At 46.0% G+C, this 19,874-nt stretch overlaps 1 protein-coding gene across 1 annotated transcript in view; it reads left to right on the top strand.

Moving 5' to 3' along the window:
• Positions 1–9,053, top strand: part of gpr158a (G protein-coupled receptor 158a) — a gene marked incomplete at its 3' end in the record, with an annotated part of 65,164 nt that extends 56,111 nt beyond the window's left edge. The window contains 6 exon segments of the mRNA XM_084443676.1: positions 1,980–2,218; positions 3,478–3,616; positions 5,969–6,074; positions 6,306–6,452; positions 6,597–6,680; positions 7,188–9,053. Of these exon segments, the coding sequence (XP_084299802.1) occupies positions 1,980–2,218; positions 3,478–3,616; positions 5,969–6,074; positions 6,306–6,452; positions 6,597–6,680; positions 7,188–9,053 (2,581 nt within the window).
• Positions 9,054–19,874: the final 10,821 nt, after the last annotated feature.

Below are 19,874 nucleotides of genomic sequence, written 5' to 3'. Positions count from 1 at the left end.
CATACAGTAATTATACAGTAATTATACAGCAGATCCAGGAGAATGAGGCTGGCTGGTCACCGCCAGCCCGCAAACCGGCGCCGCGGGAGCCGACACACGGGCGCCGATCACCAGGGCGTCCGCACACTTAACACGCGTGGACGTACGTAAGAAAGACGCAGGGGGGCGGCGGGTACCGGCGAGCCCCCTGGACGGAGGGTCGGGCTGGGGTCGCAGACGGAGGGGTCGCCCGAGGACGACCTAGAGAGAGGGTTCCGCCGTAGCCGTCGCGGTTCACCCGTACGCTTCTAACCCGCGGCGCCGCGGTGCTCCTCAGGCGTCCGGCTCCGACTCCGAGGCCCGAATCCAGAGAGGAAACGGGTCACTCTGCGACGCCTGGGGCGCCGTACCTGCTTTTAACCACGCACACGCGTCTCACCGCACTTCTTCCCGCCTCTTCCCGCCTTTCCTTTGGGACGGCGGAGTACCGTGCGGGTCGCCCGAAATTAACCGACCGGAAAATACTCGCTTGTCTACGCGTTGTTAAACAGCAAGTATGGGTTTTACTCGCGCCCCATGGGGATGGACTTTAAGGAAATGAAAGGCACCCTCCCTACAGTCCCTCACGTTACAGTATCCTCCTTTATTCAGCGACCTCCCACATTCATTCAACCTCGTCATGCGCGCCGGGCGATCCCTATCGATTCACAGCACCGTTCCTCCATAAACGCGATCGCAGCCGGCGTTACCTGTGTTTCCCAGCGGCGCGGCGGTAGCTAGTCGTATATATAGTGCGGAGCGAGCGCGGAGGCGAGCGGAGCGTGTCTCTTGGCGAGCTCGCCAGAGGTTGAACCCGATCCACCGCCTCGTTAAGCAAGACGGAGAGTCGCCCAATTACTGCGAGGGAGGCGGAGGAGAAAGAAGGACAACAAAATAACACACACGCGCCTGTCTCAGTTTATAACTTGTTATCGAGCGATAAGACAGGGAGAGGCAGCAGACAAATAGAGTGAGGGATGAGTGAGGAGAGAGAGAGAGAGAGAGAGAGAGAGAGAGAGAGAGAGAGAGAGAGAGAGAGAGGGAGAGAGAGAGAGGGAGAGAGAGACAGAGAGAGAGCGATAGAGAGAGAGAGGGAGAGAGAGAGAGAGAGAGGGAGAAAGAGATAGAGAGAGAGCGATAGAGAGAGAGAGAGAGAGAGAGAGAGAGAGAGAATGGAGAAGATGGAGGAGGGGAGTTAGCCAGCCTGAAAGATGGTTGGACGTTTTCCACGGGGGAGGAGGGGGACGGGGGGTGGGGGCGTGGGGGGGTGGGGGAACAGGGTCCTTGGCAGGTAAATATGTCAAAAGCTCCTAATGAACCTCTTTATTAAGGGAGAGGTGATGTGCGTTTGGCTGCAGGGCTAATGGAGGGGGGAGCGTCGGGTACCCGAGACGGTGAAACTGAACATGTTGAGCGGATCTGTGTTTGAAGGGTTGCTCATTAGGGGGCAGGCAGACGTCTGGGCGTCGGGGGTAATAACGAGGAGCGGCCAGACGCTGGGATGCTTAAACCCCCCCCCCCCCCCCCGCTCGCTGTCATAGCTCATTAAAAAGCCCCGCGTACAGGGAGATTAAATACAGCACTAATGCTGATGACAGTATTATATCACCATGTTGAAATAAGATGTACTTCATGATGATAATGATGATGATAATAATAATAATAATAATTATTATTATTATTATTGTTATTATTATTAATAATGATACTTATAATAATAATAGTAAATATTATTATTATTATTATTATTGTAATTATATCTCTAATGTGATGTGTTTGTTGGTGATGATGTGATGGTGGTGATGATGATGATTATTGTTATATCTCTAATGTGAGGTGTTTTGATGAGGATGATGATGATGATGATGATGGAGATGATTCTGAGTCTCGGATAATGATATCGTATACAGTACAGTATAAGCTCTCCAAGTACCGTAGTAACCCCCCCCCCCCCCCCGCAGGGTTCTGAAGGTGTTCCTGTCGCGCACCGCCCAGCGGATCCCCTACATGACCAGCTGGAGGGTACTGCGCCTCCTGGGCATCATCCTGCTCATCGTCTGCTGGTTCCTGGTGGCCTGGACCTCCGCTGTCTGCCAGAACCTGGAGCGGAACTTGGCCCTCATCCATGTGGGCCACACGCCCGGACGCCTGCAGTTCAGCATGTGTCTGCTGGACAGCTGGGACTACATGATGGCCGTCGGTGGGTGGGGTTTCACCGTCACTTCCTGGCTCCCAGTGGGTCGTGGGTAGGGTAGTTCTGATGGGGAAGGGGCTTTGCGACGAGTAATGCGCGAGGGTGTCCGCCGAAATGCACAATGAGTTATAAGTGAAAGAGAGAGAGAGAGAGAGAGAGAGGGAGAGAGAAAGGGAGAGAGAGAGAGGGAGAGATGCCAGCAGGGTTTGCAGACAGTTTGTCCCCCTTCACCTTGGCAGCGACGTTTTAATATTCTTAAACAGACGTTGGTTCTCTCTGCGCGTTGGCACCGTGTTCTGGAGGTTTGCCCGTGGGGGAGGAGCCAACGGCAAATTAAAACAAGATCAAAGATACTTGGAAGGAAGGATTGGGCCGTGAGGAAGAGCAGACTTGTTTTCAGCCTGCTGACTAAGGACGCTCCCAGGTCCGTCTGAGCCGAGACGCCGGCCTGCTTTGCATTCTGGGAGCAGGTGTGGCCCAGGGGAAGAGCTTACTGCGCTATAACCCAGACCGCAGTAAGCGTTTCCCCTGTAAGCCTACATCCGAGAGTTCACGACGGGGCAGAGTACGAATAAAGGACAGGCTTTTGAAAGTTTACTCTGCTTACTCAGACGGCTATTGTAACTTTATTTCCACTGCGCTGTGCGAAAAATAGCACGATGGGATAAACTGTTAGCGGCTAAAATACACGAACAGAGCCATGGAACATTCCAGGCCGTCAGCGCTCCTGATCGGTCTCAGTCCCTTAAGGCTCTTACATCAACATAATACATCATCATTTGTCTGAGCAACAGCATGTAATGTTTACCATTGATCCATACTGTCCACCTCTGTCAAACTTGGAGCACCTTCATTCATTCATGGAGACAAGCAGCGCAAATGTCAAACTAATGGTGACAGACTGTCATGGCGAAAGCAGACATTTATTGCTGTCAAGGCAACTACCCAGACGCCAGCGCGTGCGCTTGTTAACGGGGTTGGATGGAGAGGGGGTTCATTAAACCTTGGACAGCCAGCTACAGCTCTATCAGCAACTGTCAGTCAAGCGGTTCCCAGAGAGAGAACGCAGGAGCTACTGTACGAGGGGGGCTCATTTTATTTATTGAACATGTAATTTCTCAACATGCCCACTTAACACACAGTCTGCACTGCACCCTATACCGTCTGAGAACGCATTTAGTGGTGGAGGGATTTGTGGCGTTTGTACAATATGCGGGGGCCTCCCTCTGCACGCGTTGACGTCCGCTGCTTCCTGTTTGCTGCAGCGGAGTTCCTGTTCCTGCTGTGGGCGGTGTACCTGTGCTTTGCTGTGAGGACCGTGCCCTCGGCCTTCCATGAGCCCCGCTACATGGCCATCGCCGTCCACAACGAGCTCGTCCTGTCGGCCATTTTCCACGTCATCAGGTAACACTAACTACCACGAAGACCACCCGGCTGCTTTAACCTGGCAAGGGATAATGTCAATCAATCAGTCAATCAATCAATCAATCAGTCAATCAGTCAATCAGGCAATCAATCAATCAATCAAACTTAATTGACATTTTTCACATGTAAAGTTTCATTTCGAGAGTTTTCATTAAATCAAAGGCACATGCTTAGATTAGACATTTTTACAAGTATCTCTCTACTAAGACAATGGCTAACAGTATGTCTCTTTTCACATGTAGTCATATTGCAGATGCTCTTGTTTATGTCCTGTGGATAACAGCACAGGCTTATTGCCTCTCTTCAAGAGGGGGTGGTTTACTGTATTCAAATATGCCCCATTTCCCCCCTGTGTACAATGTCAAGTGTATATAAATGGGCTGTTGCATCGTTTCAGCTGACACCACAAAACCCATTCCCAGTTGGAAACTGCCTAATTGAGAACTCAGCTACATCAGATTATGCAGCAATTAGGCACATCAAGATGATTTACGTTTTGACACTGCATAGATGTTTGCAGCCATTGGCAGCAATATTTCAATTAAACATTAACAGCCGTTACAGATAAATTGCGTTTTTTCCCAGATTCAGGGAGGGCCTCAGCGTCTATGGTTTAGCTGTTCAGATGATACATGCGCTGCATTGTGCAGTATGTCCATGTTTGTGCGTTTAAAGTATCCACCTGTTTTTATGACACCATCCCTGTGGACGGAGGCCTGCGGTGGCTATAGTCTGCTGTAGAAGAGGCCCTTTTCAAGGTTAACGCTTGTCTGGTCCGTGGAGGTGGAGCTGGTAGGAGGTGGCCCCCGGGGACTACAGCCTGGGCTTGTTAGAGCGAGCACCGGCCATTTTCTGCTCCTCAGTCTCCATGCCCTGTGCTCCCTCAGTGACCAGTTAGAGACCAGACTTCCTGGGATGTCTGTCTGGCCAATCAGGACACAGTCTGGCGGTGCAGGTGTGGCCACTGGAGATTGAAAAATGAAAAGATGAAGGTAATTAGGACCGATGCAGTGTGAACTTCCCGCTGAGCCAGGCCCTGTAGCACCGGGGGAGGCAGTATGACATGCTGTTAAAGTCCTCACCCACGGACTGGAACTTCAGTTTGAACTCACAAAAGTACAAAAAAAAGAAGACTTCAAAGCTTGTGGTCATACAAATCGCTACAATCGCCTTCTTATATGTCCTTCAGCTATAACCACTGCGCATTAATTAGCCATTCGCCCCACTTCAACAAAATAATACGCAAGAAGGATGACATTTATTGGACGTGGACTTTCCAGTGGTTGGATTTATGTGCGCCTGTGGCACAGTACATAGCTACAGCAGTAGCTACGTGCCTCCTGGAGATTATTAAAGTTCATCTTATCGTTTCTTATCTTAGTCTAATTAAAGCTACATTCCAAATCCTGTAATTCATACATCTACTGTATGGCCACGCAGAACACTGTTAATACGCCTGCCAAGTCCTTTTCGATCATTTTCAAATCATAATTGAGGTGGATCTAAACTCACTATGGCTTCTCTATTGAATTTAATCCTTTGCGGGCAAAGCGCCTCAAGACAGATATTTCTCAGGTAGCAATCATAGAGAAGCAGCAACCAGATAGAAATCAGTGCCTTTTGCACTAAATCCAATGCAAGGTGATGACAATATCTCCACTGGCAGAAAGACTGCTCAGCAGATCAGTGGAATGAAATATATGCTCACACCCCAGACAGACAGTGCATAAATCTAGCTGGGCTTAAAATAAACCTGTTAAATCCACTCTCGCTGGCTGTCTTCCGCGTCTGAGGCGGTTACTGTGCTGGGGAAAGTACTTATTTTATACATCCAGTGTTGTTCGCCTCAATCTGTACAGAGTGTACTACAGTATACAGTCTATATGAGAGGTTTAGAATCCACCTTTTCAGTGTCATGATACATCGTGATTCTGTTGGTCATCCATTATGATACAGTAGGTCCCAGAAATAACACTGTTAGATATAATATATCAAACAGGAGTTACATGTGTCAGATACCTCATCCCCGACACACTAACAATGACATTGTGCAGAGCAAACAGGCCTATTGTCATCACTCCAATGTCTCGGTGTCTGCTAACAGTCAGCGTCTGCATATCTGAATGAGCGCTATGATTAATGATCCTGCATTGCATTATTCAAATTAGAGACACAATGGAAATATCATCTGTGCGGTACCTCAACAAAGAAGCAGCTTTATATAGAAACCAGGCCCTTGGCTTGCGTTGGCTTTGTTTTACTCCTACCCCCCCCTCTCTGTCTTTCTCTCTCTGTCTCTCTCTCTCTGTCTCTCCCTGTCTCACTGAACAGGTTCAGTCTGGCCCCTGAGCTCCATCCAGACTGGATGCTGCTGCTGTTTTTCGCTCACACCCACCTGACTGTAACTGTCACACTTGGACTGCTGCTGGTCCCCAAGGTAAACTTCTGTTGCAGAGAATAATTTTGGTGCCATTGATAGTCCTCACATACTAGTGTGGTATTACAGTATTAATAATCACTCTCTGTATGTGTAAGGTGATGCGAATATAATTTTGTTACAGGGGTAACTACAATGCAATAATATGGTGTTATAACACTGTGATAGCTGTGTAGTGACACAGTACTAACAGTAACATGATAACAAACGGCTGCCTTGTGCTCTGTTCAGTTCCTGTTCGCTGGCACCCAAATGAGGGATGACATAGCTTCTGAGGCCTACGAGGACGAGCTGGACATGGGCCGGTCCGGATCCTACCTCAACAGCAGCATAACATCGGCCTGGAGTGAACACAGCCTGGACCCTGACGACATTCGGGTGAGTAGCCGCCCCACCCACCCCCCCGTTCTTCTCCTTCCTCTTCCCTCTGTCAATTCTTACATTCTATTGCATTACCTGGTTGATGCCATTCTGAATCCCTTTGTCCCAAAAATACTGAGCCATGGCAGTTTTTTATTGCAGACGCCAGACGAAATGGGCCAGCACAGTTCTATAAATGGCTGTGGCGTAAGGTCTAGCGACAGTCTTTGGGAAAAACGTACCAACGTGAGCAGAGGTTTCTGTTTGTTTGTTAGAGCTGAATAAGTCTCTCGCCAGCCAAAGACTCGAGCACATTGTCCAGGCCGATTCACCAGAGCGAGCAGCGATATGATCTGCTGATATCCTGCTTGAGAGCAGTCGCTGTATCAGAGAAACGCACAAGCAGAAATACAATCAATTCAGGACCAAATGCTCAGAGGCTGTTTCAGAACTAACAATAAAACACACTCAGTTTCCTTCATTGATGCTGTCCAAGACCGTCCTGTCTTTCATTTATGTCCCCAAGCATGTTCTGCTTTAGTGCGTCATACAAGCTCTGTCCGTAGTTGTTGTGTGTCACAAATTCATATTGCATGCTGTTTTTCTGTGTGCAATAGAATATGTGCTTTTTGCAACACCGTGTTTCAGTGTAGAAACTCGCAATTTTCCAAATTATAGAAATATAGCACTCTATTGTAAATCGTTAATTGATTCCATCTCTTTTGTCCTTCCCTGTTTCCGACACATTCCTAGGAGGAGCTGAAGAAACTCTATTCCCAACTGGAGATCTACAAGAGGAAAAAGATGTTGGCGAACAATCCCCACCTGCAGAAGAAGCGCAGCTCCAAGAAAGGTCTGGGTCGTTCGCTGATGAGACGGATCACCGAGATCCCGGAGTCGGTGCACCGGCAGTGCAGCCGCGACGACAAGGAAGCGGGCGATTACGGGGCCAACCGCAACAGCATCTGTGTCCTGAGGAAGAACCCGTTCGACCCCTCTCACGCCGGGAAGCCGGCCAAAGACGAGTCCCTGAAGAACAAGGTCTTCTCCCTGAAGAAGTCCCACAGCAGCTACGATCACGTCCGCGACCAGAACGAAGACTCCAACAGCTCTGACGCAGACAAGACGGAGGTCGCCCCGGCCGAGGGGTCCCTCCTGGAAACGTTGATGGGCAAGAAGTCGGTCAAGAAGAAGTCCGACGAGAAGATAGACTCTGCAGGCGAATCAACTGAATCGGTACCGCTGGTCTGCAAGTCGGCCAGCGCTCATAACTTGACCGCAGACAAGAAACCCATCCACCCCAGGACGTCCATGCTGCAGAAGTCCCTCAGCGTCATCGCCAGCGCCAAAGAGAAGACGTTGGGCCTGACGGCGAAGACGCAGAGCCTGGAGGACAGCGGTAAGAAGGGTCAGCAGAAGAGCAGAGAGAACAAAGTCGGCGCAGAGTCGGAGGACGAATGCTATCCCAAGATGGTCGCCAGCCAGTCGGTGGAGTACAAACAGACCGCAGCCAAAGGCGGCATCATGAAGCAGCAGGTCAGCGGTAGCCAGCCGTCCATATGTCCAGAATCCGGCAAGGGCAAGGATCTCTACGACCTGTCAGAGGTGTGCCCCTGGGAAATGGAGGACCTGCCGACAGCGTCTGAGAATAAGGTCCAGAAGCACGTGTCTATAGCACCGAAGGAAACCACCACCGTCCACAGAAGCGGCACCAAGGGGGTCAAATCCCAGCAGCCGAAGCAGAAGGGCTCAGATCAGTCCCCCTCAAGCGCCCCACATTCTAAAGACAACGAGAAGACAGTGGACCGGGCTGATGTATGTCCATGGGAAGAAGGGGGTGAGAGCCAAGCGCAGATGGAGGTGTTCAAGCACCAACCGTCCAGCCAGGCGAGCCAGCCACCTCATCACACCGACCGGTCCAGCCAATCAACACCCGCCGCAGAAGGCTCCAAAACCCAACGCGCTGCCATCTGCCCATGGGACTTTGAGGAAGCAGAGTCTAAAAAAGCAGAGATGGCTCTGTTACCGGACAAGACCAGGCAAAAGAAGGGCACTACTCCGGCAGAGGGTAAAGGAAAGGGTCTCCTGTCAGAGCCCTCCAGATCAACCAGCAGCTCACTCCAAACACCAGTCGCGAAGGCTGACATTTGTCCATGGGATTACGATGGTCCGGTTGTGTCGGCGACTTCTGAGAAAACCCCTAGTCCCACGCAGGTTTCCAAAACAAAGGCCACGCCATCCGCAAGAACAGTTGAGAAGGAGAAAGAGAAGACGAAAGATACCGGCGACGAGAAAAGCCGAGCTCATGCCAACGACAAGAGTAAGTCTACAGAGAAACACACGAGTCAATCAAAAATGGCAGAGGTCTGCCCTTGGGAGGTAGAGAGTAGCCAGGAAGCGCAAACAGTAGAAAAACGGAAAAGTGCCAATGTTGGAGCAGCCAAAGGAAAGCCAGCTGAAGTCTGTCCGTGGGATTATGAGGAAGTATCCGATAAAAAGGGCACAGAAAAGAGTAGCTCTGTGTCAAAACAGGGCAGTCCTAATCCGAATCCCAAAGGAGTTGTAAATTCTGCAAAACGGGCCGAAGTTTGTCCTTGGGACGTTGATGACAGTACATGACACTCAACCCACATGGACAACTAAAAATATAGCTCTTGTTGTATACATTTTTTCCACTTTTAAGTCCTCAAATATTATACTGACATTTTACTATGAATAACGGTGACTTGGATGAACAGAAGATCAAGCTGCCTTCCTTAACAATCCTTTGTTTTTCCTTTTTTGTGTCTATTTTGGAATAAAAGTGAAACATTCAAAAACAAAGCAACAAAATCATGATAAGCATTCCAGAGCATAGAGAGTATTCTTGATTATAACTCTTAGTCTTACAATTATGCAACTCTGAATTCACTTTATGTGCAATGATGAAAATCTACACTGATAATATTTTGTTCTGTCAACAATTTTCTGAATTATTTGCCAATGGCATCAATAACATCTCACCTTTAAATATGTCAAATGAGAGTTTGCAAAGACATCAGATAGTGACAGGAAATGGAAAATGTAGACTAACAAGTAAATACATTCTGCATGATTCATAAACTGATATAAAGTAAATGACAACACTGGTATGAATCACCTGGCCAGAGAAACTTAGAGTGAGCAGAAATCGAATGCCAAAGAATAAGGGAGCATTAATTGAATGATACTAGATAACACACCTCAACTTAAGTCTGATAACTATTGTGCGTTCAAGTCAAGACACTTACTGAGGGGATCGGCCTATAGCACTTTAGCCAAAAATCCATGTGTAAAAATATGTATACAGTATGGACATTTTCTTATAGCTATAATTTACATCCTATTTGTTCAGCCTCATAGTCCTTGCAGGTTATCACATATCCTCTAAACCTAGATATCTAAATTACAGAGTTTTTAGATTTCATATATCTACAGTGTAGTTCTCAGCTACTTCCAATTCTTGCAAGTCTTCAGAAATGTATTACTGTGTGTGCCTAACTTAACTAGAACCGTCATGTAACAGTCTAACGTTGTTATGAGTGGGGGAGGGGTAGTTCCTCAGCGTACTGTAAAGGTGATTTATATACCCAGCATGCTCGGCCAGGTAGCAAGAGGGATCGGACCCCATCGGTTTGTCAAATGAAGCAAATAACCCCTTTGTGTTGATAAAGCTTTGGCATGTTTCATTGTGTTCTAAATGGCATTAGCTAATCCTTGCCTGTTTTTTGTATTCTCAAAAGCACACTCAGAGTGGAAAGGATAATGTAGGTACAGTAGGGACATGTCCACAAGTTCACATGTCGAAATCTCCCAGCTCTCTTTCTGTACAGAAAGTTTAATAATGATAGTTTAATAGCATTCCTGAATCCTCTTTTTGGTCAGTTCATGTATAGTGATTGATCTATTGTCTTTGGGCATTTTTACATGTACAAGGTTTAGAAAAGGTTTACAATTAGCAGTATTATCAATATTTGATAACAGAGCCACATTTTAAATTCCACAATATTATTCTTGTATGTGTTGTTATTTCATGTTCATGCTATAACATTTAGTGTGATGAGAATGACATCAATATAAAATAATGTTGTACTCTTAAGATTTAAATGGTCTTTTTGACTGCATAGAATGTTGTCAATGACAATATGCCTTACGCTCATGGTAGATACTCAGAGGTTGTCCATGGTTATGGGGAGGTTTCCTTACACAGCTCACTCAGACCATTGGGGGCGGTCTTGAGCATTGTATCGTAAAGCGATACAGAATGCTCATAAACCTGCATGTCCACAAATCAGTTTCCATTTGAAATTCATCAAACACTCGTTTTGACAGACATTCGTCATCCTGCCTGCTTTGGTTTCACGTACCAGAGAAGAAAGACAGCCCGGTCTCTGCAGTCAGCCAGACTCTCTATAAACATGATTTAGCTGCTGTGTCTTATTTCTGTCTCCCCCACGACTGAAAATGATTTCCACCGCAGACCTCTGGCGCTGGCGTGAAAGACGGGGGGGGGGGGGGGGGGGATCAGAGCGTGAGATTTGTCAGAGGCTCTGCTTTATGAGGTACTGGAAGGGTGGCCGAAAGGCACGTCAGCCCGCTTCCATTCCCCACAGCGCTTTGATGGACCTGGATGATATTTACCAACCGGACGTCTCATCCGTTATACGTGTCGTGATATGGCATCCTGATATGGAATCCTGGGTAACACTACGGAAGGTTCCAGGGTTCTCTCCCGCCAACCATCCCCCTACTCAGTGATTGGCCATCGCAGAGGTGATTTAATGATTTCTCATTGGTCGTCGGCTGTTTGAAATGACATCATTGGAACCGCTGTCAAACAGGTGTTTGTCAGACTGGAGGGAATTACATGATATGATAAAGCAGGGCGTTTTGATAGCATCATTTCATAGCTTGTGTTATAGTCAAATGTACACATCTGAGTGGATCATTATATATCTAAATAAGCCTGGCTCCAGCCCCTGAATCTGAATTTTCAAAATGTGATTCAGGATCTGGAAAGGCTCTCATCCAGAGTGATTTCTCGGTTGCAATTCCAACCAGGCCAATCAGCATCCTTTGAATGCGCTGACGAACTGCGCTCTGCTTTTATTGCTGATCTGTTTTTAGACCCAGAACAGCTTTTCATTCATCAATCATCAGTCAACAACATCAAAGTTATCAACATCTCATCTATCTTTCAAAATCAAAGGATTTAAAATGATGTACTGTAACATTTTGGCAGTGACAGTTCACTTAGCTCATGGGTCTGTAAGAAATAGTGTGTGCATCAATGTGTCTTTCCGTCTGTCTCTCTGGTCATTGTGTTGCAGCAGTGTATTTATATATGTTTGAAGTTGCGATCTCCACGTCCATGTTCCATGTTCCTGGATGTTCAAATCTAGACCCATCGTTGACAAGTAACTTTCTCAACATTGATAATACTTTGTGCTGTTGTTATTTCTCCTTTCATTTGACTTTTACCATGCTGCTTTTTGTTTGTTAGCTCGTTTGATTTCAACCTGACTTCTCTTGTGACCAAACCAAGTAATCTGATGGGAAATACAACAGCAACTACTACTACTACTAATACTACTACTACTATTACAACTATTACTACAACTACTACTACTACTACTACTATTACTACTACTACTCAAAGCTGTAACGTCGTAACTATTGCTCTTGTGGCTTCTGCATGATATCAAGAAATTAGTAGGACCGATGTTTCACTGCCCTTGATAGAACAAAAAAAACAAACTAAAACCTTGATCTTTTATGGACTGTTACAAGTTGTATGGTGAGTGATACTGTACCTATCCCCTTGTATTATACGCTTGTTATAACAATACTTATGACAAGCTTATAGCATCTGCATATGGGAATATTTGGTAGATTTATATTGTGTTATATTGTGATAGCATGTACATAAAAAATACCTCCTCTGCAATAAATATTTATATAAAACTCAATTGTATAAGTGTCATGATTTTAGTGCTGTTTAGAAATTGTTACTTCATTTTTTCTGTCAAGCTGAAAGATTTCAGATGGCATTTTGCCTTCCAGAACAATAAATTATTCTTTGTATTGATGGCTTACTCAGCATTTTTACCCTTATCAGCACTGGACATTACTGGTACCAAGCTAAGTGGACACCAGACACTCCCAGGATGCATTTGTGCCTAGGCAGCCATTTTCCTTGTCTCAGGTTTGTCTACAGAGCAGTCTCCTGACTCAGAGAGAGGCAGGCCTTTAAAAGCCCCGGGCATCCTAACCACTTTAGGATATGCATATCCATGTCTTGGCTCCTGTCCTGAAATGCTTTTATGAGATGTTGTGGTCTTTCTGACAGAGATCAGTGGGAACTTAGCAGAAACAGTAGGATCTGATTATATCAGATTAGGCCTCCTAGCTCTCGCTGAATCACTCAGTATGGCACAGGTCAAACTGCAGTCAGATGGATCGGACTAAAATTTCACGGACGGATTTCCCGAAGAGATATTAGCCAAATCTCTTTCAGTACATATCCAGTAAAGTTGATACCGTCTAGGGGGCCAGCTCAAAGGATTCTTGAAATGTCCTCTAACAAAATGGAAGAAAGTAATAATTCAAATATAGAGTCGACAGGTAACCCAATAAGCTGACACATAGAATATAAGATATCAGGTAGAAAGCCTCATCATCATTCAAAGTGTTATCATGGCTCTAACCCCTGAACTGCACACCCACTTTATTCAGTCTGAGAGTCAGGCTATCAAAGTCACACTCACCACTCAATGCATTGACTAAACCTTAAAAAATTGCCCCAAAGCTTCAGTCCAAATGCCAAATGACAGTAGAATGCCATGTCCTTTATTCAATATTCAACGGGATCAGATCAGTTGCAGTGCTAGCATTTTTACATCATTAAGCGACTGAGCATTAAGCAACTGAGAGATGTATTTGCACTTTTAGCACTTTCCATTTCTGTCTGAAGATATGATGTGCCATAATGTAGGCCTAACCTAAAAGCACAATAAAATAGTGTAAACAAACCATGTTAGCATTGATTGTTTCTTTCAAGAGCACTCTATGAGCTGTTCTAATGATCAGAGGATCATTACAAGAGGACTCTTCCACTGCGGGGGTCTCGGATCGAGAAATATCGGCTGGAGAAATAGCAAATATGATCACCCTTAGAAATTACCTGTGGCCCCTAGGTCTTATTGGTTTTCCAATCAATGTTTGATACAATAATGTTGCCTAAGGTCGTTCTTTGTTAAGTTAAATACAATAAAGTATTGTTTTCGGCAGATATTGAAATGGAGCTACAGTATGATTGATTCATCCTGAGTGATTTATTTATAATCTGTGGCGTGTATTCAAGGCACATCTAGAATTATTTTTTAACCAGCTAAATTTACACCAGTACATGGACGGTCTATGCACATGACATGTCATTCACAGTTATTGCACAAAAATCTACTCCACACACACGCACACACACACACACACACACACAAAATACAGCGGCTACTCTGGTACACTGATCTAGCACGGCACACTGGAGCACACAGCTTCACCTGATGAGAGTAACCTTGGCGTCCGTGAGATGGCGGAGGCGGTGAACTGATGAGGCTTCCATCCTCCCAGACCGCCAGGTCTCATCTAATAACACGGTGCATGTGAATCTGTCTCTTCAGGTCCCACTTCATCCTGATTTCTCTCTCTCTCCTTAGTGCAGCGTTCCCTCCGTTCCCTCCCCTGGTACCAGAGGCCTCCCTCTCCTCCTGCTCGTGCACACCTGCTGAACGTTTGTTTGTTTGTTTGTTTGTTGCGAGGCTTGTTCGCCTGCTCGTTGCACATCCTCCTTCAGGTCCCAGACTGTCCTGACAAGTGAATTATGGGACATTTCAATGGTGTGAAAAACGTTTCATTCCATCAGTTACACCTTTGTGGACAAACCTCCGTGGGTGTCTCCGTCTGAGAGAGAGGAGAGGAGGAGAGATGAGGGAGAGGAGAAAAGGAGAGAGAGAGGGAGAGAGGACAGGGGAGAGAGGGAGGGAGGACAGGAGAGGAGAAGAGGAGAGAGAGACAGGGGAGAGAGGGAGAAAGAGGGAGAGGGACAGGTGAAGAGGAGAGAACTGATCGCTCAGCACAGGGAGGCACACTCTGTCACTCATTCATCTTTCTTTTGGATGGAGGGATAGATGGAGGGGTGAAGGGAGAAGGAGGGGGCGGGGGGGGGGGGGGGGGAGGTCGGTGAGGTCATCACATCCATATCTCATGGCTGAATTATGAGTCATGACCAAAGGTTCAGAGCGTGGGTGAAACTTGGCAGTTGTGTACACATCACACACACACACGCGCACGCACGCACACACATCATCGTCATCACTACTTTATGGTAACGTAGTATACGAAGCGTTTTAACTTTATTTAACAGGAGTACGGGGTACGTGGTGAATCCGTGTCATTTTTAGCTCACATCTAATGACGAGGAGCTCATTGTCCTATATTTTATTGAATAATTTATGCTAAATCTCAAAAGGCTGTTATATTTGCTGTAACCAGCACAGCCAGCGGCTCGTCAGCCACCCACTCACGCTACACAGAGACTGTGTGTTTTCCACCAATCAACACTCTTGGTCTGGACGCCTACGCTGTGTGATTAGCTCCTTCTGCATCATCATTAGAGGGCTCCCGGTGTTACGTAGTGAGGGGGGGGGGGAGGGGGGATGGGGGGGACGGCGTCCATGACTCACCGAGCGGCCTCGTTCTGCACCCCCGCCTCCTCCGCTGGCCGGCTGACGATCGGGAGACACGCGGCGCCCGCGCCCGGCTAGGTGTGTCATCGCTCCGCCCGCTACGCGCCAACCGCCAGGGTTCCGCCGACTCAACGCTTGTAAATGCAGACGGTCATGTGTCACATTAATCTGCTGCTAGGCAGGTAGCTTATCGGCTTCTGTCAGGGAACAGACACACACACACACACACACACACACACGGTGACACGTCTGCTAGTGGCTGTATGGTACAGTATGGAAGGTCAAACTCATCTTGTGAAGACTACACCGTAAACATGTCAAGTCGATTATTGATGTGCTTCACCTCAGGGCTGCCGGTTCAGAAGACAATAGTGAACTGAAGCGGATGTAGAAGTCATGACATGACACAAAAGTAGGCTAAATGTTATAATTGGAGGAACAAAACATAGGCTACTGTATGTGTAACAGAACATCATATATTTATGATAAAGTCACCTTAATACTAGGATCTCAAAAACTCTGATTGAGAGAAGATTTTGCGGAAACAATCTAATAAATGATGATCATGCTTGAATTATTATTCAGTGTTATTGAAAACACCTTTTGCAGTGAAATTGCTCCGTTTAGCACACACACACACACACACACACACACACACACACACATACACACACACACACACACACACACACACACACCTCAGGGTTGGGAATGGTAATAAAGTTCCAGTCGGATGAATATATAGGCTACAGTATAATTTATATTATAGCCATTCTCTGCTATAAGGACTTGCTGATACAGAGCAATATACATTATGCATTCTCATGAGGACACAGGCGCAATGTCGCAAATGAATGACATTCTCAATAGCACTCTGCAACCATGAGTGCAATGGGTTTCTATAGGCCTCCCGCACGGCTGTACGATATGAATATGGATGAGAAGGAAAGCATACAAGCAGAATGTTTGTTCTGGAAGGTTATGAAACTATAATATTCATTGGATATTGTCTGATGCTTTTGTATAATGCATTTGGTTGATTTAAAGGCAATTAATCATTTCTAGCAAAACTGATTTACATAAGATAGCATTGGTCAAAATTGGACTAGCCATTCAAGAGCAACAATGAATTGTATCCAATTATCACACCCATAGAAACACGCTCTCTCTCTCACACACACACACCACACATGCACTCTCTCTCTCTCTCACACACACACACACACACACACACACACACACACACACACACACACACACACACACACACACACACACACACACACACACACGCAGACACACACACACACACACACACACACCAGATACACACCAATTAGTGTCTGAATAGAAATTGTTGGGTCAGAGATTTCTTCAGGCCAACCTGAAAAAAACGCTCCATTACTCATTGAATGAAGACCATTTCCCAAATGATCTTGCCTCTCTGCTTGTCTTTCTCCTTCCCACTGCTATGACTAACTGCAGGCCTCTGTGACACTTCCTTCCAATTAATGAACCCTTCGCCCCTTGTGTTAAGAGGAGAGGAGCATTTGAGGAATTCTGTGCGTGTGCCTGTCAGAAAATGGTCTCTGCTCCTTAGAGGACACTCGCAGACCCGTTAAGAGTGGATGGTGTGCAGTGTGTCTTTAGAGAGCAGAGAAAGAGAGACGCCTTTATATTTTTGTTTTATCATTAACATAGCTTAGAGTATTATTATTATTGATAATAATAATATTCATAATAATATTCATAATAATAATAACATAGCTTCGTTTTTAGAAAAGCTTTTTGCATGCAATGTGTAGTGTGTTAGTTATTATTCTGCTTGTTTTCTTAATGATATTGTGACTTTTTCATCACTTTGAGATTTTCTCACTTTGAAACAGCTTTATAAATACATAAATCAATTATTATTATTATTTATTTTACATGACACTTTCGTAAAACGGCTTTGGTTCATGAAAAACCTAGCGGAGTTAGAAACCAGTGGTTGGGCACTGTCTCCTCGTGGTCATAAATGGCACTTTTTTCTCGACAGCCGCTGGCTGCTTGCGACATGCGCGCCCGTTGCCATGGCATTTGATTATGATGCAGGCTAATGGATAAGACCTACGTTCTCTTAATCATGACGTCCATCCACCGTTCCACTTCGCTGGCTCCTTCGCTCCTTTCTCCCCATATATCCCCCTCCTCTTGAGTCGAGGGGAATCCTGCGTTAGTGCAGTAGGCCTAGTAGGCTATAGGCCTATTTTACTAGACCTCGTTTAAGGTTTGAACATATTACTCTCTAAGTGACCAGCAAAACAGCGTGAACAGCGTTTTCTTTTAGGGAACAAACATGGAGACTCCTGACCTGTTGCCAGACAGTCCTCATCGGGAACCTGCATCGCCAGTGATGGTAGACCTCCTGTAGCTTCCTTCCGTCACCTGTAAAGCGTTGTATGCTTTTAGACTTAGACGGCTTACAGCAAAAGAGGAATAGAATTGATTACACATTTGAAATATGCATTGAATCAAAAATTCGGGGTCTCATAGTTTTACTCGGTCGACTCATGCAACATGGTAAAAATGTAAAGTTCTGTCACTGTAGCATTGCAACGTATGGATCCCTACAGGGCAGGCGAAGTGTGGAGGTCAAACGGGTTGTGGAGGAGTTCTTCTGTACCCAGGGGGAGGAGGGAGTTGACGGGAGGGTGAGTGTGTGTCCAGCGGACGCGGTAAATACCGGCAGCTGCAGAGTGTGCGCGCTGCGGATGGCTGACGTCACTTCCGTTTGAATATAGGCTGATGAAATATTCGCATCCAACAATCTAAGGAGGACCGAATATGATGGAGATTATGCTGGTTGGGAGGACATTTCTAGACACACAGTGACATCAGCAGACAGAGAAGGTCAAGACAATTACACAAAGTTTGGGAGCTGACCTGTTTGTTTTGTTCACTCAAGTAGGCTACGTGGTGGTGATGGATGTATTATTTTGCCCTGTCTAGACCGGCTCTCTGTTGTGTGTACAAAGTTTCCAGAGTCACCATCTTGTCAGAACAAGGAGACCTTGAAAATGGTAAAGGTACACAGCAGGACCTATAGCTACTACTGCTACTAGTTCCAACAAGATACTAACGTACAAATATATAAACAAAACAAAACTATTCCGTCAGACATGCAACATCTTTAGTTTTACTGCCCTGTCGTCCTTGAAATACTATTTAGTTTCATTGCAGAAATCCAGGATGCCACAAGAAGATGTCCATCTGGAAAACAATAAAGGTGTGTGAACATACGAATATGACAGACCTGGGTCAAAATACTTGCTGGAAATACTTTCAATTACTTTGGTTCCATTGTGTCGGACGAGCCATCATGCACAGAAAAGTAACCCAATGTACTGTATCTCAAATAGTATTAGATAGATTATTCACAGTACAGAATAAAACTTTGCGTTTGAAAAAGCATGAATGTGTCTCTCTTAAAGCAACGAGTGTAGCGGAATCACGATCAGCTGGATTGAAACACCAGGACAAGAGACTGGTGAGTCTGAGCCAGGGCCAAACCATGACACGTTTATTCCACTTTCATCATCCTCGAAGCACAATGCATTGCACAATGACATGCAACACATCTATTACCACAACATGTATGTAACAATGTGCGCTGCATTGTCCCTAACAAATAAACCAATAAATAAATACAATTTACAGCCCTTCCTCAGTGTACAGTACTAAACCTGTTAAAAAGCTTTCTGGGACACCTGATGACGACGGGGTCACTGTTGTCGTCTCTTCTCTGTCCACTTCCAGTTTCCATGCAAGCCGCGCAGTGGGGGATACGAGGCCGTGTTCCTCAGGGACAGAAGTGAGATCATTCAGCCTTTTTACTAGTCATGCATCCTACTCATAACACGTTTTGATAGCTGTTAAAGTACATTAGTGTGGTCATTTGTATCTTTGTATCAGAGAGGTCTGAGCATAAAACAAACTGATTGATGGTGATTCGTGAATAGACTTGTGTTATTTACTTATGGACTATACTGATTAAATAGCCGTCTCTCGTGATGCGTGCCCTCTGACTGGATGGAGATAAATGGCTGTGTTTCAAGACGCATTATTCCCTCTGTGAATCCACCTGGTTTGTGTCACGGTAAAGCTTCACTTCCTGCCTCTACGCTTCCTGTGTTTCCAGTGCCGGGGCTGTGCAGGCGATCAGGAGCCCCCTCTCTGTCCTCCCCTACGGAAAGCCTGGGGGACATACTGTACCAGAAGACCCGACACCTGCTGGATTGCACAGTCACCGGCATGAAGGGGAACGCTTTTCCTGGTGGGTCAAATTGATCAATGAACTGGGAGGTGAATGAATATAACCAGATATAGAATATATAAAACCTCAGAATATCTAGGATATCTAAATTTGATCATATGTATTTATAGGATAGCATTTGTCTCATAAGGTAGCAGGAACATTGTTCCAGGGTTTCATGTCAGCTGTGGTCTCTACTGTGGTGTCTTATAGTGAGATGTGGTTCCAATGAAAACCAGCGTTTCAGACCATCTCTTGCAGTGAGGAAAGACTCCGATGCGTCCACATCAAGGTGCATCACGGTGAGTAGCCACGCACACACACACGCACACACGCACACACACACGCACACACGCACACACACACACACGCACATACGCACGC

This window comes from Borostomias antarcticus, assembly GCF_949987555.1.
Source record: "Borostomias antarcticus genome assembly, chromosome: 9".
In the NCBI taxonomy this organism is placed as follows: Eukaryota; Metazoa; Chordata; class Actinopteri; order Stomiiformes; family Stomiidae; genus Borostomias; species Borostomias antarcticus.
Note: the sequence above shows the minus strand (reverse complement) of the source record. Positions and strands in the feature narration are given on the sequence as shown.